At 31.0% G+C, this 20,358-nt stretch overlaps 2 protein-coding genes and 1 long non-coding RNA gene across 8 annotated transcripts in view; 2 read left to right on the top strand and 1 right to left on the bottom strand.

The window, feature by feature from the left end:
* LOC132928851 (leucine-rich repeat-containing protein 24-like) overlaps window positions 1–20,358 on the top strand; it is a 290,763-nt gene that overhangs the window by 170,621 nt on the left and 99,784 nt on the right. The gene's annotated exons all lie outside the window — the stretch shown is intronic.
* Window positions 2,112–4,586, top strand: LOC132930976 (uncharacterized). Its single transcript, XR_009662310.1, has 2 exons — window positions 2,112–2,737; window positions 4,145–4,586. It is a non-coding gene; the product is annotated as an uncharacterized LOC132930976 (long non-coding RNA).
* On the bottom strand, window positions 14,153–19,338 carry LOC132930017 (uncharacterized). Its single transcript, XM_060995677.1, has 2 exons — window positions 19,184–19,338; window positions 14,153–14,423 (listed from the first exon to the last, which is right to left on the bottom strand). The coding sequence occupies exons 1-2, from the start codon at window positions 19,336–19,338 to the stop codon at window positions 14,153–14,155; spliced, it is 426 nt and encodes a 141-aa protein (XP_060851660.1).

The following is a 20,358-nucleotide window of genomic DNA, read 5'->3' as shown; positions in this document are numbered from 1 at the left end:
GTATAAAGGCTAATGTCATCCAACCATAATTATTATCCGTAAATTCGTTTAATATCATTGCGATTATTTATAAATTAATTTTAGATTTTCGTGCTGCAATCAATCGATTTGATACAACGTTATAACAATACAATACAATAAAATTCAATCGGTGATTTAACCTATATAATATTTTTCATATATTTCCATGATAAAACAGTTTATTTTAAATAGCTGTTAAATTAGTGATAATACTTAATTGATTATTATAAGTATATTATATCCTACAGTTTTCGTTTTAATGTTGTCATTTCTGATATCTAATACTTGAGTAATGTTTACGGACTAAGAAGCGTTTATATTCCTATATTGATTTTGCATATACATTACAGCGGTAAACTAATGAGTTGATCATTTGGTGTCATTCAATTAGCAATATTATATACCTGTGTAATAGACTATAACCTTTAAATAGTTATTATCTGATTATAAAACCGTTTACCAACCGTTCCACCGAAGCCTCATCGTGACAATACTTATCACAGTAATTAAAAAAACTCATCTGAGAAAATGTTTACCATCATGCACAGTTCGACTATATTAAGTTTGAACATTAAACATTCATAATATTAAACCTATCGCCTGTTTACACTGTAACGGTTCGCTGAGCGATTTTGGTTCACGGTTGGATCTCGAAAAAAGAGTTTTTACTGTAGAGTGACACGGATCTCATCTCGTTCGTTCTCCGAATCAGTGTATAAATAGACACGAAAAAAAGCCACCACCGCATTCACGGTTATGACTATGTCATAGAAAAATAATATGTAATATAAATGAGAACTCGGACATATTCTGATGGACGACATCGGCGAAAACCCGCAATCGGTTTTTACTCTAGAGCTCGGATACCGTAGTTATATCAAATAAATTTCACGAAAAAAAAACTAATAATCATTTCAACGATTTTGTTTGTAAGCAATATCGCTATTACGATAAATCTCATATAACGAAATGATAATAATTTCAAAGCGTTTATTATTTTTATACGGGGCAATATGGTTCCGGATGAACATCAATATGCTCGATATTGCGATAGTTCTGGCAATTTTTCTAATCCCGTTAATAAACGGTTCGCGTGATGTTATGTTTCTACTCGGAACAGGGACGATATATATATATACGGTTACGATGTATTTAATAACACGCAACCAATCCCCGTACACCGTGAACGCATATATACACGCGCCCGCTCGAAAATAATTTTTGAACAAATATTTTCCAAACGAATTTAACGTACGAAAATAATATTATGTCGTACCTATTACGTGAATACGTTCCTTTCGACGACGTTATTAAATTACTTACAATTTTCTGCCGACAAAATGAACGACGCTCGTACACTATAATTGTATTATACCGACTTTTAATTTAACTGGAATTCGTATATAATATAGACACGGTTGCCACCGAAATCTAATATAAAATTTCTGTATTGCTGACGACGACGTAGGGTACCTCTGTGTTTTTGCGTGCGTATATTATATAGGCGTGCTGTTGTACAGTCGTCTCGAATCGACGGGCGTCCGGTCACCACGTCGTCGTTTTTCGGTTAGTGTTTTTTTTTTTTAACATGACCCTTCGATAACTTAATATAATATATCGTCGAACAATTAATATGTATATATAAGTGGAGCGCCTAACCGGCTATATGACATTAGCGCCAAAGGTACAAAAATGGCCTATCATTTGCCTCAAAATGTTTAGTACATAAGGGCCAATCTAATATTGTTACCTGTTATACCTAACATGTGAGTAGGTGACATTAACGCCAAAAGTGCAAAAATGACATATCATTTGCGCCAAAATTAATATTTTATGTAAATAGTTATTTAAAAATTGTTATCTTATGAAAAACTAGCTGCCCGAACTTACTCCGGATGAAATTATTTTTTTATAATTTAATTTAAAAACATATAACTATTTTTTTGGCTATACAAATAATATAATATAATTACATATTGTAGTTATTGTTGTTGCTAATTTCTGAAAATTAAATATCCTACATTTCGAATTCAACCACTGGAGTGGAAAATTTTATTCTTTTTATTATAGAGATAAGGTAGAAAAAATTGTAACAATAAATTATTTGTTCAATGAATAATATATATTTCGAATGGAAAAATACAAATGTAAACAAATAAATAATTATTAATAATAATAATAATAACAATAATAAATAAACAAACAAATATATAGATATAAATATATAATTATTATTATTATGAGAGGAAGCGATAAGGTTTAATATATATATAAGGAAATAATAACAACCATCAGGTATCGATGTGATGATGACTCGTCATACTGAAAACTCCCAACCAATCAGCAGCAACAAAAACAAAGCCCCCAATGGGTGTATATACCGGCACATTTCTAAGACCCAGTCAGTCTTTCATTTCATCTTCAACCGTCAACAAGTACCAGTTTTCAAGAACTTCAACCAATAGTGACCGTAGATTAGAAGACCAACACCAAGCATCGCCGACGCTGCCCGCTGCCGCATAACCTAAACGAGCACGAAGACTCAGTTTACATCGACGAACATTACGACGCCGACTGCATAACGTCGATACAGCGAGATAACTGCAGCCGAGGTCAGCCAATAGCCATCAGTACGATCTGCGACTCGGCGATCACCAACGACTACGAGTACATGACTTAAATCCGTATCATCACTAGTGATGGGCATAATCGAAAGGTTAGTAATCGAGATATCATTCGATTAAAATAATCGAAATATTGAATACTATCTATCTAGTGATAGAAATAAATATAAATATATTTACGTCTCGTTTCATGGACATAATTTGAAATAATTTTTATTCAATTTCAATGAATATATATGTTACGCCGAATTCATGAAATTGCCGATTTCGTGAAATCAGCAACGTTGTCACCGAATACGTGAAATAGGCAATTTGGCTACCAAATTCACGTAATCGGCAAATTTTGATTGCCGATTTCGTAAATTAGGCAGACTTTTTTCTGCCGATTGCATGAATTCGGTAACATATTATTATGACATAATTACAAATAGTGGATTATAAATAAACAATAATTGCACGCGTGCTGATCGGCATTACCACGCCGTAATCTTTATTACCTATGATACGTACAAGCATTTTATCTTGGTCATTGAGGTCTTTTTATTGCACGTACATGTCCTAAATCATGGAAAAAATAAAAAACTTAGGGTGGGGCTGGAGACACATTTCCCCAGCCCCACCAATATCATTGAAATCATATTTTCAAATTTTTCTTGAACCATCATTTAGCAGCCAATTATAGCAACGTTTGTTAGGTGGTAATTGGTATCAATATTTTTTGGTTAAAATAGGATATTATTTATGGAAATTAGTATTTTCTATTTATTTGGAATTTTTTAATCAATAAAGAATATTATTTTTTATGAATATAAACTAATAATATTACATTTAACATTCAATAACTTAACAAGATTTGTTAACTTAACTTTTTTAACTTTTTTTTAACTTTTAAACTATTTTTTATATACATATAATAATTATTATTACAATTTGATTTTATTATATTTCTGGCGTTTTATACATTTATTTAAATTAAATTATGTTTTATAATTTTTTAAGAAGGGTCTTGCCGATTTCACGAAATCGGCAGTATTATGCTTTTTAAGTTGCCGATTTCACGTATTCGGTGACAACGTTGCTGATTTCATGAAATCGGCAATTTCATAAATTCGGCGTAACATATACATTTCATTTCATTTTTTATACTAACTTTAACTTAACAAATTATTATACATAATCGGAAATATTGAAATTATTTTATACATATAAATAATAATAGTCATTAATACATTTTAAAAAGTCAATTACTTATAACACTATTATTCATTTAATTCTATATGTTGTTCGGAGTTTTGGACAGGATTCTAAAAGTAATGTTTCAAATAAGGTACCTCGAGTGATGTGAACCCGAGTAATCGAGTTCCGAGTTACTATAATTCGAATAAAAATCACTCGGTTACATAATCGATTAGTATTTTAATAATCGAGATATCTCGATTATTTTCAACAATCGAGTTACTCGATTATGCCCATCACTAATCATCGCTGGTACTCTACAGCACACACTGGGTACGGTAGTCCACCACCTCGACGCCCAGGAACACCGGAATCGACGGACGCGACGAAATCAAGCCGCCCACAGTATCAGAAGATTAGCTGGACCAAACACCGTGCAGCACACCGCACGATAATCGCCGCCGACCTCATTCTCCCTCCCCCTCACGGCCACTTGCTTGAGTACCGCCGTCCCGAACTCCTTTCCACCGAGTATAGTAGCCGCTTATTTGAGCTACGCGCTAACGGTGGGGGACTCCGTCCCTGAATGTACCTCGAACATCATCATACCTTCATCATATACTAGGACTGGGACGTAGAACATCGTCGGTCGACTATACGAGCTCTCACCGCGTCGGCCCGCTTGCTTGAGCCTGTCATCTCACTCTGTAAAAATATATTATATTGTTTGTACATACAATATATAACGAGACGTGATACCTACAACTTCGTAGTACTCATTTCTAACGAGATGGTCAGTTAACAAATACCGCGACGTAACAAATATTATGATTATAATAATATCAATAATTATTATACTCTCAAAACCGCCGCACATCACGTTGAACATCCACACACGACAACGGAATACGGGAGTGTAGGTACCGTAAGATACCATAAAGGTTAGATATTCTATATTATTATGTTATATTATGCGTTGTGGGTACAATGTATGATTAGTGGCGTTGAAATATTACATTATATTACATATATATACAGCTCGCAAATGATAATACGCGGTGTCGTATTATTAGTATAATATAATGCAATATCATACCATATCATAATATTGTTTACAATAGCATCGTTATTCGTTACCATATACATATTATACGGTCGCGCGTGTGTGTCACAGAAATGGAGTTCGCGTGTTATTAGGCGTACAGAATGTATTATACGATATTATTGTTATAATATTCTTATTACCTATCACAATAATATTATAATGATATTATTATTGGGTATACGTTCGCGCGGAGTTCGACTGGGAGGCGGTCGTATTTCATATAATATTATAAGTCTCATCTCATCTGTCCATAATATACATATACATGTGCGAACGAAAAACAACATAACAATTTACCAGCAGAAAGCGTTGAAAAACGGGATAGTCCTGATAATTTCAGGGTCGCACACCTAATCCTAAAAACGCTACGTGCACTGTGAATACACGTATGTGCGCGACTCCGTCATGTATACAACGATGTACACACATCGACTCAGGTTCAAATATTTTATTATTATTATAATAATTTTTTTTTTATCCCATAAAATATATACGCTTTTCGTTTTAGTATGGTAGAAGACGTGGTGTTTAAATTTAATAATACAACACGCGTGCACATGCATATTTATTTTAACGCCCACCGCCGCTCCGCGCGATATATTTTATAGACGCCAGCAAAGTACATATATATATTATATATATATATATATATGTGTGTGTATATGAATATATAACCTATATATACATATACGATGGTGTGTTTGTGATAAAGAATTTTTTGACGAGTAAAGAGGAAAAACGTACGGTATATCTATAGCGGCAAAAATTAAAACGTAATTTATAAAAAAAACAACTCACTGACGTGTTGAATAATTATTGCAACATCGATATGTCGTTGTCAATGAAAAAGGTCATTAAATTTTATTACGATAAGCGTTTTGAAACGATTAATAGTATAATATATTTTAATAACTATTCTGCTTAATGATTTTTTGCACGAAACGGCGCACTTTACTCAATAAAATATTGATAAATTTTGAAATAATAAATTATGAAGCTTAAATAACACCGGCTAACCATGGTGTCCTGCTATAATATAGGCATTGGACATAAATCATATATGTCAGCAATATGTATATTATATAGTCCGGTTTGATTTATTTCGTATGGCGAAACTTAACATTCATAATATTTATTGAAACATTGAATTGTATATAATATGATGGGTTCTCTCGGTCCACCCAGCATCCACAACGTTGACGTTCTTCCTTTTACCAAGTCAGTCTGAGTGCACCGCTCTATACTTTACGGTATTATGTGAAGTCTCCGTCACAATAAGTCTGCGGTAGATCACTGTAATTCTGCAAGGTTTCTCATCTATTGGCGATCTCATTTGCTCTCTCAGTTTCTTCTTGGGGTCTACGGCTCACCTGAATAGATTTGTAGAGGATCTTGATAAACTTCTATAGCTAACGTAAAACTTTGACTTTATCGCCCGAGTTAATTGGAAAGTTCTCAGATGAAGTAATCCGGCAAGTTTACGAAAGTAAAGGTCACTCGAAATGTGTATGACGATATTATAATCTCTACTGTTTTCAGTGTAAGCTCAGAAGTAGGGTGTGCTCAGTAGGTACTCACAGGACTACGGTACTTATTACCACGTTGACGATTCGCTAAAGTATGGTTTTAATATTATCTATCAAAAGCATTTTTTACAAATTATAGTTTATTCTTAGGCTATTATAGTGTCTCAGCACAGAAGTGCTGTTCAATAGTTAAGCAGATGACGGGCTTTCACCGTTCCCCACCCTGCAAAATAAATTGAGTTTATTGTAATAAACTGATGTGGTTTCTATTTAATTGGTTTTTTCCTTGTACCTACGCAAAGTTATTTTCGAATAACACTCTCATCATCTCCACAATACAAAGGTGGTTGAATTGCAGAACTCGTCGTTTGAAATCCGTTCGTGTCATCTAGAACGGTTCTCGCGGTATTATAGTTTCCGATTTAATTGGAAATTGATGAGAAATAACGGTTCGTTTGAAGACGATTATATACGACGCGATATATACATGTATAATATAATATATATATATATATATATATAGTAGTGGCGCGTAATCACGTACCTGAAGAAATCAATTCATTGAACCTCTGGATTTTTTACTGATATTGCACGGCTTACACAGCGATGGATGTAAACACTAAAGAATTTCGCAACATAGTCGACTGCACGGGATCAGTTCGAATTTGTTGAATTTAATATTGTTGAGCGCATAATAATATGTATACTGCACAGTATACGTATAGAAGCTGCAGGTATGACTACGCGACAAGAAATGTGGGATTGCAGGAAACAAATCTGTTTTTTTTCTCTTCTCCGTAATATAACTTTAGAAATGTTTAATCATATTATAAAGGTGAAGGAAAAAGAAAAACATTTAATACAGTTTGAGTACAACACAGAACATCGTGGTTTTTATTTTTATTTTTTACAAACACGTCACGTAACTGTAAATTCAATTTATATAATTAACCGTTGAAAACCAAGTCGTACATTTATTTTATTTTTTTTTTTCATTATTTTCATTATGATGGTAACGGTGAATTAATTTGAAATTATTTATTATTACATAGTTTACAACGCTTTTGCGACTATTTTTCACGTTACGAATACTACTACTGTATTTACGTAAAATATTATTTTATACAGGGTGATTCGCACATTTGAAATCTTAAATATACTTAAACATCATATTTTTGCATACTTATACTGTCTATGCTGTTTAAAAAGTGTACTGTTGCTATCCAAGCTTTTTTTTTTCAAAGGATAGTCATATTTGTTTCTGTGAATATTGTTAAGCCGCTAATTATTTCGAAAATGTTGATGCGTCTAAATTGAAATTCTAGCGAATAAGTACCTAGTTTTTGAGTTCATTAATGGCATGTACTTGTGATATTAACCTTTAATAATGTCTTATAAAATTGCATATTATTTTACATCTATGGTATTTAGTGATATACCTTGTTAAAACTTTTGAGTATTATAATACTAATTGTATACGAACAAATTAACTTACATTAAATGCATACACTAACAACGTATACATTTATTTGGATTCGCTCATGTTAAAGATCATAACAATTATCCGCACCAATTTACATCGGCCTAGACGGTGATTATCACATCGTAAATCTAGATAGATTATCCCCGTGAATAAATATATTTTACTTATATGTTTTAATGTTTTACACTGTATCGTAGTATCGTACTTACACATGTTTTATATGTTAATGTTATAAACTTATAACTAATGGGCTATTTTACTTTTTATTATTTTAGCTCATAAAATAATTTAATGCTTCATTGCTTTTTTTTTTAAGATATAATATTATGATATGATATACTAAGCTAACCTGCGCTACCAATTCTGGTGATACAGAAGTGTTAACGAAGAATATCAGAAACAAAACAATATGATTCAGATGTTAATTAAGTTTGTCGAGGAAATTGCTATATTTAGTTAACGTTTTTGATTGTTGAATCATCGTGAAACTGTGTTTTGCTTGATACGTATTAAAACTCAAAAGTCAAAGCACTGGTGTAATAAGGTAAAATTGATTGGGAAGTGGTGCGAATTTTGAATTGTTTAATTTGACTCCGAAACGCATACACCGTATACCCAAACGTATGGGTTTTAACGATTTGCACATAATGGTTTACTCATATTCGGCGTATATAGAGTTTGATTTAAGAATAAAGCCTGAAGTGAACGCAATCGTTTGTTCAAGATTTTACGTTTATATCTATTTGATGTGGAATATGAGCTCCGAATTAATATTTTATCCAAAACGATTTCAAACATTGTTTAATTTTCCACGGTTCTAGTATCAGATATCCTTGATGATGCGGTAGGTGGATATGGGTCATTTTGCGTACAGTTAACTTTAAAGCTATATTTTTTTAATATATATTATATACACACAACTTACGAAACCCAAATGGACAAATCTTAATAATACGATTATGAAAATTAACGAGAATGGAAAATAAATTAAGACACAAATGACGATGATCCAATATCATATTATTATGATCGCCATTTACGTCGTAAGTCTTCCGCTGAAATTCGTTATCCCTCCACGTGCGTGAAACGTTGAAAACCATAAAGATTAATTTTCCAAACGCAATTACTGAGGTCGAATGGAAGACAAATGCCGCGGAAAAAGACGACACACGTGTATATACACACATATATATATATATACATATATTATACACACATACAATATAATAATATACAGCGACGACGGGGAACCGCGTCGGCAAACTTAATTTCGTAAATTTAAAAAAGTATAACGCGCCAATGGCGTATTATATATAGTGGCGCGGATAGGGGAACGGCAACTGAATTCGTACACGCTCGAGAACGACGACAACAACAATGTCCATTGGCAACACAATCACGTAAAAAAACACCACATAAAAACGCGACCGAGTTTAGTACAGACGCATCCCTCGGCTCTTTAACTCGATACCGATGCGTGCCCCGGTGACTATCGTCGAGTAACGCAATTATATTATAAAACACTTATATATATATATTTATTGTTCCGGTATTCCGTAGCGTCACTCGTTTATACTTAAAACAGTATTCATATGTATATATCCCGACTCGTGCATAGTGTTGTGAGACGGACGAGGGCGAGGTGGTGTTCTTTACCTACATACATACATATAATGCAAAACATATAATAATAATACGCCGAGTTCAGTGTAAATATAAATATTTATTCTTCTCCGACTTTATTAGGCCACCAGCGTACGACCAACTTGTATAATATCATTTTACATGACATATATACTGTACATATGATACGTACTGCAAACAAGATGTTCAATCCTATACTATTATTATAATGAGCACTATATCCGTTTTCAATATTTCCGTGTTCAAATCGTTCGGCGCCGTTGGTCGATTTCCTATAATATCATCAAACGGAGCGATTTTTTTTTAATATCTTTTAAATATATATTATATATATATATAATTATATAAGCATCCGATATGTTTAATATACAGTTAATGATCACGTAAACTAATACGAAATAAACGGTTTAACAATTAATTATGATGCATTGCGTACCAATTGGATCAACATGAACAAAAAGAATTACTTCGACTGGATTTTTAGAATTATATATATTTTATTACAATTATTATTATATTTCAAACAGTCGTTTCAGATATTATTTCAGACTTCGAATTTTTTTATTACTAATTTCGCTGTGATAATACGAATTGGATAGAAACTAAAGTATTTCAAATGCAATTTTTTTCTTTTCTTTTTTAATTTGTTTAATGAACAGAAAATTACATTTCTTAACTTGTTTTTTTATTTTCAACAAAAACACATTAAAACCATTAAAAAAAGTAAATAATAAGTTTTATAATGAATTCTTTATTAAAATTAATCATAAAAAGTTATATAGTTTTGGTTTAACTGGGATTCAAAAAAATAAGTAAATGTAAATGAGCAAGTCTCGAGAGCTTTATCAGTTTGAACCACGAAATTTATTCAATAGAATTCATAAATTTATTTCTATTATCAAACACATTCGTTGAATTGTTTTATTGCACTGGAAATAATATCAAAAAATGAACTAAACGGTAATAAAGAAAACAATATTTATGAATAATATACACAAAATACACTACCGAATAAAATGCAATATTTCAACATAATAGTTATATAAAAAAATAAAAATAAAAAAAATATGATATGATATATTATTTCATATCGTGTGTATATTTTATTATATAATACATTATATACAATTTCAATTTCATAGAAAATAATAATATATTATATTGTGAATGTGCGCAGGATAATAGATTGTTTAGATAATATGACTTCCAAACTTCATATTCATTGGAAATTGTGTTTTTAAATAAATATCGGACCGTATTGTAATAACACGATAGTGTCCCAAATATATATTTTCTTTTATTAATTATTTTATCAGATTACAATGACAATGTTTTATAAATTATTGATAATTTTAACTATAACATAAGTTTATTACCAATTTTTACTTAAGATAAACACTGATATTATTATATTATTCTTAAACACTGGTTCATATATATATTACGAGTTTCGAGCGTTTAGACCTTTCACCCCTTATTTTTCTTTTCATCACATCAAAACGTAAAAATGACTTTCTACTTAATATTGTGGTTATTATTGTTTTTTTAAATATCGTTTATAAATAATTTTTATCGGCTGTGATCCGACCGATAAAGTAAACAACACGATTAAATAGAATATGTAAATAATATTTTCTATTTTTAGTAAATTTTAAAATGCACATAACATACCTTAAAATTAAAATATCAAATAAGTCTGCATAGAGCCCTATATGTATAAATAACATTCTAACATTTATATTTTATTATATGTAAATTTGCTTTTATATTAAAAATAATAAAGGAGTAAAATTATTATTGTTAATAAAAAAAAAACAAATTGCAAAATTGCAATGTTATGCGTTAGTAAGGCAGACCACACTGCGAGTATGACATTCTCCAAATATTGTTATTTCATTAAAATTTAATCAGTACATTTTTCTTTCGAAAAATAAAAACAAATTTAGAATTTAAAAATATATTTTATACAAAACAAATAAAATGAATTAGACTATATTATTTTCGGCATAATGTGGTAAGGTACCCTTAACCACAGAATAGGTCATGAAAATGAGAAAATGATGGGACAAATATTAAGGAAATTAGAAATTCTTCTATGATAAAATTATTATTAATGAATGAACTTACTAAAATAAAATGTTTTATATAACACGTATATTTTGGTTATATTAAAATATGTGTATATACTCTTAAATATTATATTTTATTATATACCCGCCCTCCATTGTACACTTTTGTGTACAACTCGGGGGTGGTTAAAGTTAAACGAGTGTGATGAGTGAAATAAATTATCCTTCTATAACCTTTTTTCAATATTTTTAATAATATTATGCAATTATTATCTCTATTTTAATAAATAAAATAATAGTGAATACCATAAATAGAAATATTTTTTTTATATGTATACATATATATATATATATTCTAATAAAATATAAATAATATCTGTCCATAATTATTGTTGATAAGAAAATTATTTTTTTCTGGTTATAAAAACAATAAGAGTAGATCTGTAGAGTTTAATACTGATCTTAATTAATATGCATTTAACTTAAAGAAAATTTTCGTATAGAAAATAAGTATTAAATTTCCAATTTAAACACACAAAATAATATTATAAAAAATAAACTATAATGTAACTTTTAGATTTTTTTTTTTTATTCTTATTATCATTTCGTTCTAATATTATCTCAATAGCTGTTCATTGTGAGGTCTTGAAAATATTTTAAGTGAAATATTAGATAATCTAAGGGTAAAAAATGATTTACTAATTCGGGTACAATTTTTACCTATAAATTAACTTACCAAATTACGTTTTTCACTTAAATTATATTTTTAATGATCATAGTGTGTATGTTAAAAATCAGTGATATCCCTCCCCGTGACAAATTAATTTGACCTTAATCGGTACACCTATGCCATTGTTTTTTTCTAGTTTGGCCGTTTGTACGAATGTAATATACTGCAGCGGTTTGGTGGGCTAATGATAGAACAGTTTTGTTAAGAAAATATTTGGTTTAGTTTGTAAACATGGCACACGGTACATTTTATCTCTAATTATTGTTTTCTTCTATAATAGAACAAACACATAGTTTAACAACGCCATCTACGGTATATTATTATTATTATTATTATTATACACTGTACTCTATACGCATGCGTGTATCTCGCCCAGTTTTTAAGGCGTGCGCTGCAGACAGAAAATAACTACCATATAAAGGAGAGATTATGTATTATTATGTAAACAATTTTCTAAAAATGTGCACTCGCTCGGTCGTGTGCGCTTGTTGTAAAACTGAATTTGCCACCGCCTTTGACAACGGTAATATTAATCTGCGGTTTGCCACATTTCTTTTTGTTCTGCTAACGTCAGTCCGCCGGAGGTTTTAATTAATTAAATTAAAATCCTTTAATCTTTTACGTCGTTGCGTCGAGTGTACGTTCACCGACGTAATCGCATGGACGCCACCGCGGCACGCCACTGTGTTTATTAGGTACGTTTGCGGATTACAGTTAAACACGCGTGCGCGTCCATTACGACACTGGTCCAGATATGTTATAATATAGTCAACGATTACCGCTTGGACGATAGTCTTACAAGATATGTTGTGCAAAGACGTTTGCCGATATCGCACAACAGCCCGTACAGATTTCGACCGATTAGCAGTGATGACCCGTCTGAGGAGACTTTGAAACTGAGTTTCCCCAACCGATAAAATAATTAGAATGAGAAATATATTTAATAATAAATATATACTAATTTGTATCCGATTAGAAAAATGCATATTTTTTATAATCATCGTTACAGCAAGCCACATAATTCATAAACAGTTCTTTCGACGGATTTTTGGGTTTTTAAGATAATGAAGCCGGCGGCCAGTTCAGTGAGACTGCTGACCGACCGTTCCAGTCACAACACATTAGGTGTCATGGTGGATGTTGCGGAAAGGGTAGGGGTGTATTAGCCACCGTTTATAGACAGCATTGAAAATGAGTTCAATTGTATGCCTCCGCTGGCTATACGCGAATCATCACCCGTCCCGTCACTGTACGCATTACGGTGCATCTTTGAGTCTCACTCCGGTCATTATTTAATTAGTTTTATTAAATTATAATATATAAGTTTAAATTGCCAGTCTCCCCGACATATACACACAGAGTACACTGCTCAAAATTGCAATGGTTATCGACATACTATTTTGAAAATGTTACAGAAAGTGATTTATTATTGGTGTTGGGTCAGATCGAATTATAATTTTACTTTGCATTTAATCCCATCATTGAAGTTGTGTTATATTATCTTTTGGACGTGTTAAATTCAATCCACTTAAAACAAAAATAAACTCTATCATGGACATACAATCCTACGCCATAAATAATGTGATATTCTAGTATTCGTTGTAATAATATATATTTTAAAAGCAAACGATTCGTACTGTGTCATCACAATATTACACCGGACATCAGATCAACGACTGTGCGATAAAGTTCAGATTTTCCGATTACGGCCCCCGTGTTCGTGTGTGAACTCGTGTGATTATGATTTCTGTAAAATCGTTTGGACATTTCGACGTTACGCGATTTCCTTGTATCCGTACCGATCGTAGACGGCTTGGTATTCGGTCCAGCCGTTCATCTTAAAGTTTCTCATTTCTGCCTCCTTGGATCGGTCCAGCGCCGGTTTTATCGCTGCCGACCCGATGACTGGATAGTGGGAATCCCGTGGGTTGGTGTACGACCGTTGCTGAACTGTCAACAGATTTTCCATTAAGGCGAGTACGCGGTTTCGTTCGGCACGCGATACGTCTAATTGCTTGGCGTTTTCCAGCTTAAACGTGCAATACCTATAATACGGTTGCGGTTATAGAGGATGAAACGTAGTTAAAATATTAGAATCTATTGATAGCATATTACAGTGATGAGACTTTGTATTGGCTATACGTATATTCTTTTGCTATTTAGTATATAGTCGTATTTATTTTAGAGTAATGTACTCTAATATGCCTGTGTATTTTATTATTTTTTTTTTAAATTCAGCACTAATGGATCGCTCAGTAAGAACAAAATTGATTAATTTTTGAAAATTTAAAACATTTTTATATTAGATTCATTCAAAGTATCGCGTATCTGAAGAAAATATGCATATCCACTTTTTAAATATTGCTTTTAAAAATATTAATTATTATTATATGTTTATACAAAAATAAATTTTCAATTAGGTATTTAGAACACAATAAATTAATATTATTTTTAAGCATATTACAATAAGAAAACGATAGATAAACCTTCTAAATTCTAAATTATATTATCTTTTTGATTATTTTATACTCCTTATAACTTGAGTCATACAATGTATTTTTATATGCAGTATGCACGCTAATTATTGGATCGTAACATATTGTAAACATTAATAAATGCGCTAGGTTTGACATCTTGATTATCAGGATAATAAGTGTTTTTTTGTTTAAATATTATTTATCAATGAAACATATATGCACGACTATCACTACATAGTATCCCTATTGGATTTTGCTCTAAAATGTAAAATAGTAGGTAAATAAAAAATAATATAATTAATATTTCTTAAAATGCGTTAGTTTTTGCTGTCAACTGTAGCGGGATACGAGAATAACTAAAAATAAATATTTGGTTTGAGTGTTTACAAAACATATTAAAAAAAATTACAAACATACCAAGCCTAGAAGCAAAAAAAAAAAATCCGTTTAAAGATTTTAATTGTAGGATTGTTAAGGTTATAGGAACAAAAATAAATATCGCACTTAATTGGACATATTTATGTAGGCTTTTTAAATTTTTTTACCGTAAAACTGAACGTTTTATTTTAACGTATAATTTGTTTTGATTACGAGATTCGTAGTAATAGATACTTCGAATGAAGCGGAGTTCTGGTGAATAGAACTCGTATAAAATTGCAGTCTCGCGCAATATTCATACCACGTTTTCCAGAAAATATTATGTGCCCGGGAGTTTATTTATTTATTTTTTTATTTTGTACCTAAGGATTTTACTGGAGCGTTTTCAAATCCAAACGATTTCACAGCTAATGATAATCGTTTGATCGTATCTATATAGGTGTACATTAAAATTTAAGACATAATTATACATACACATAAATATATTGTATATATAAGACATTATATTATACGCACAGCGTTTCGTACCTACCGAAAACACGATTGTAGTGCGCGCTACTCATAACACATAAAAACGAGAAGTTGTTATGTCCGGAATTGAGTTGGCCAACCACAGTTTGTAGTCGTTAGTCGTATAATGATGTTACGATAACAATAATAATATTGTCTAATAATGTATCGTATAATAATATTCAAATGGTCCGCGTGGCATTAAAAAAAAAAACTTTATTAGCCTACAGGACGACTCTCTGCTCGGTGGACGAAATGACGACGACGCTACGCTCGGGAATAACGCACGGGGACGAAAACTTAGGTGTTTCAAACGAATGTTTCCCATTAAGAGTTGGCAGAGAATCACATAAATCACTGTCTCATTTAATAAGCATTTATTATATCACCTTATCCCGAGGTCGGGCCTAACAAACGTTGTCAAAGTTAATCGCGATATTTATACCGTCGTATTATTATTACTACTACCACCGCTACTACTGCCACTGTTTATATAGGAAGTTGCGTTTAATCATTTCTCATGGACGACATCGTCCTCTTCCCGCAGAGCATGTGCTGATTACAATTTATAAACGCACGTATATAGTAGTGTATGATATCGTGCCGCTGCAGTGGTTCGTATACACCGGGTCTGGCGGTATTGGCCGCGCAGCCCGAGTGGCGTTCGAGTGATTACACTCGACCGTGTGTAAAACACTAAAGGATTTTAATTAAATTAATTAAAACCGCAGACGATCTGACTGTGCGCGCAGTCGGCCCGACTGGTAAAACAATAATGTGCGCACGAAGGGCATGCTTCGCAAGATATAATATATACGCGATACGACCACGACAACGGCGGCGGTGATGACGAATTAGTTAATACCGCCGCTGTGGTAGCACAGCGCTGTATAGCGATAATAATGTACACGTCAATACACCTTTAAAATGTTTTCATATGTTGATTTGATAACGAGAATATTGAATGATGAGCTATAAGATACATTAGATTCTTATTATGTCGAACGTCGCTATCTCGAATTACATTGAAATCCCCTCGAAACTGCCATTACACTTAATAGCGTTTTGCTCTCGATAACTCGAAATAAAATTAATCGTTTTTCGTTATCTCGAATTCTCAAATATTTTTATTACTGTAAGAACAAAAAATTAAGCAGTACATTCAGTTTAGTGATTGTGATTTCACGTGTTTGTAGTCAGTCGTATACAATATAGGGAAATGAATAATAAGCTTAAATTAAATGTCCTTACAATCAATTTTTAGATGTATTTATTCATTATTGTAGTTTATTGATATTTATGTAGATTAGTACTTAAATTTAACATTCAAATTATTTACCATAAAATTTTTAAGAATTTTAATAAAAATCGATATTAACTCGAAGTTTTTGAGAAATCGCACTCTGTTCTGTTCCCCTTGAGATTTAACATAACGAGAATCGACTGTATTATAATATTACGTATATTTAAAATTAATAATTATGTTCACATACGATAGTATTATTCAACTAGATTTACGTCATATCAAAAGTCAAAACACAACTAGAAACACTTCAGTATATTATACAGACGGTATACCTACTGTTTTATTATGACATCGATATATTATATCGATGACATATTATATTATGTTGGATGTGCGGGGCTAACCGAATTTCGAAATTCCTCAAAAACTATGTATGCTAATAATAGTTTTATATCTGTCGATGTTGTGGCAAATTCAAATCTAATGATTATAATATGGTATGTGCGATGATCAGCGAGTATTATATAATATAACACAATTCACATATATCATTTGTACTGCATCTGTCACCTACACACCCTTATAACTATGTTTAATGTTAGTGTAGGACTAACAATATTTAATCTTAGGTTTGGTTAGATTGCGGTCAAATATAAAGTTTACCATAATGCTTCATCTGCTTGGTATTTCGAATGTCAAAAATATAAATGATATTATGTTAAAAAAGAAAACGGGTATATTATCTATACTATTCATAGTAATTTCTACTGTGTTTGTCATGTTTACGTCTATCGAGTTGTGCATTTTTATTTAAATATATGTTGAGAACCCAACTACAAATATAAGCTTTGAATTCATTGAAGGCATTTTTGGTATGAGTTGGATAAAAGATCAGCTCTCGAAAAAAAAGTTGTTTTATAGTAGTTGTTGTGCTTTCACCAAAAGAGCAAAATTACATTTTATCCGATCAGCATATTTTGTTAGATCAAATTATGCAATTTTTTTTTAGCTGGGATATAATCAGTAAATTGAAAGCCATCCTAACAATTGTATTAACCTAAAAACAGGTTAATATACACTAACAAATTAAGCGATTTAGTCACTTTTAAATACAAAACCATTATGTCAAATGGAATCGTTTTAGAATTATTATTATTATCTAATTGAAGTATGGTATAGATCAAAATTAAATAAAACTTATGATCTAATTCGACTTTTCCTGAATGATATAAAAATATTTACTGTGAAAAAGTAATACATTTTAAATTTATATTTACGATAAATTTATTATAAATTCTAAAAATATGATTAAACTAAATAATAAAAAAACCTAATAATTAATTTAAAAATTAAAAGAATACTGTAATATTTTAAAGTTATGATACAATTAAAAAGTATTGTTGTTTTGTACACATGTCTTGTAGGTCGTGATGAATGACTCGGTAAGTCACCATAGATTTGTAGAAGACACATGCAATGAAATATGAATGCTTATATTTTTATCCGTATGACCGTATCACTAAATCGTTGTTACAAAGTTAAGACGAAATTGAAATTTTAAATTGATAGAGGGTTTATCTGGAAGATATGACATAATTTATAATTGTAATATATCAGTGTGACATTTTCAAATAACGTACACACAACTGAGCATTTCAATTCAATTACATAATAATATGCTGATGGTATAATCGTTAAACAATAACAAAATACGGAGCTCTAAGAATGAAAACTAGCCAAAATCTTAAGTGCATTACTAAGACCCAAGTCTAAAACAACCTAACCGTATTATCATTATTGTTAAAGAAATTATACAATATAATACGATTTAAAAGAAAAAAATTAGTCGAAGTAAAAAAAAATTGTACATAAGTAACCAATGGTCTGTGGAACCAAAGTTTATTTTAGATCAATAAAAAAATAATTCAAGAAACTCAGTAACACAAATTTCAAGCAATCTACCCCAACCGTTAACTGTCCATAGATTTCGGTATTGCCCGAAAACGTTGAAAAGTATAATTCTAAATCAGTGAACATTTACGTCTTACGACAATAACTATAAATACACAACAGACTTATTTTTTCATCCGTTCGATAAAACGTAATTATACTGATAACAATTATTGACTTATTACTCGTTGTTGTTTGTATTCAAGAAAAAAGAGTTTTTAAATAGAATTTCAAATAAATTTACTTTAACTGATACTCGGTTAAGGCGACCGGCGTTTCATAGGGGTTAATGTAACCGTCGGGATGCAAACAGTAGCTCAGTCTATTGATCTGGTCTGGCGGAATCGTATTCCGCACTCCTGGGTCTAAATACTCTCGTACGTGGCTATCGTTGGTCATTTTATTATTTAGTTCGTTCTTTGTAAACTCGAATTTTTAAAAAAAAAAAAAAAAAAAAAAAAATGAAATGAAGTAAAATAAAATAAAATAAACCCATAATTTTAAATGGAGACTGTGTTCTTGGAAACGATCGGTTTACAGCATGTGTTTTATTTATTTATTTTTTATCCTAAATTAAACGTGAGTGTTTTTATTCACCGTAAGCGGATATCCGTATCAGTGTAATGTATTCAGACGTTTAAACCTTCGACGAATTTATTATTTAAGCAACACAATTTAATGATATGACTGAATGTTTATTGCTCCTGCGATAATCGGAAATCACTTCTTCCGATCGTTTCCGAAAGAGTTCAATTCAATCTCTCCACATATTATAGGTACACCCTTTGTGATATATAAATACATATGGCCGGTAGCGTATAATATATATATCTTATTTTCATATATTACACTCTAAAATGTCGCCTTTGGTGTAATATTAGCGTTCGTGAATGCCATACTACAAGTATATAGAACGGTATTCGAACGGTCGATTATCATATTAATAATATGTTTATAGTCCACCATTACAGTGAATTGTATTTGTAAACTAATATTGACCATTCTAAACGAATTTACGACGAGGAATTTTTTCATCAATCGAAAATATATTGTTCTCCGAATTTCCTAATATTATTAAACGTGTGCGTAGAAATTATAATTACTTCATGATTTTACAATGAGATTAACCACAAGCTATACAAGAGTGACCAAACACTTAATAATCACATTAAACATAAATGTGTAAATATGATAATTTTAAATTTACTATTTAGTATTAAATAATTACCATAGTGATATTGTCATCTAAAAAAACGACATAAAATGATACGTTCGAGTTTAATTACGATATTATAATTATTATTTTATTTACTGTAAAAAAAAATTGTTGTTTTGATATTATAACATCGGCGAATAGATAAATGCGTTATATTATGCATTTTACAGTAGGGTACCTACCAATTATACTAAATAAACGTT

The sequence above is a fragment of the Rhopalosiphum padi genome, chromosome 4 (genome assembly GCF_020882245.1).
Source record: "Rhopalosiphum padi isolate XX-2018 chromosome 4, ASM2088224v1, whole genome shotgun sequence".
NCBI classification, from domain to species: Eukaryota; Metazoa; Arthropoda; class Insecta; order Hemiptera; family Aphididae; genus Rhopalosiphum; species Rhopalosiphum padi.
This window is presented reverse-complemented; position numbering and strand designations above follow the sequence as displayed.

Bases quoted from the DNA above. Each gene is read 5' to 3' on its own strand.
- LOC132930017 (XM_060995677.1), bottom strand. From the start codon at position 19,338: ATGACCAACGATAGCCACGTACGAGAGTATTTAGACCCAGGAGTGCGG. The intron at 14,424-19,183 runs GTAAATTTATTT...ACCGTATTATAG, and splicing joins TTAACCGAGTATCAGTTAAA to GTATTGCACGTTTAAGCTGG.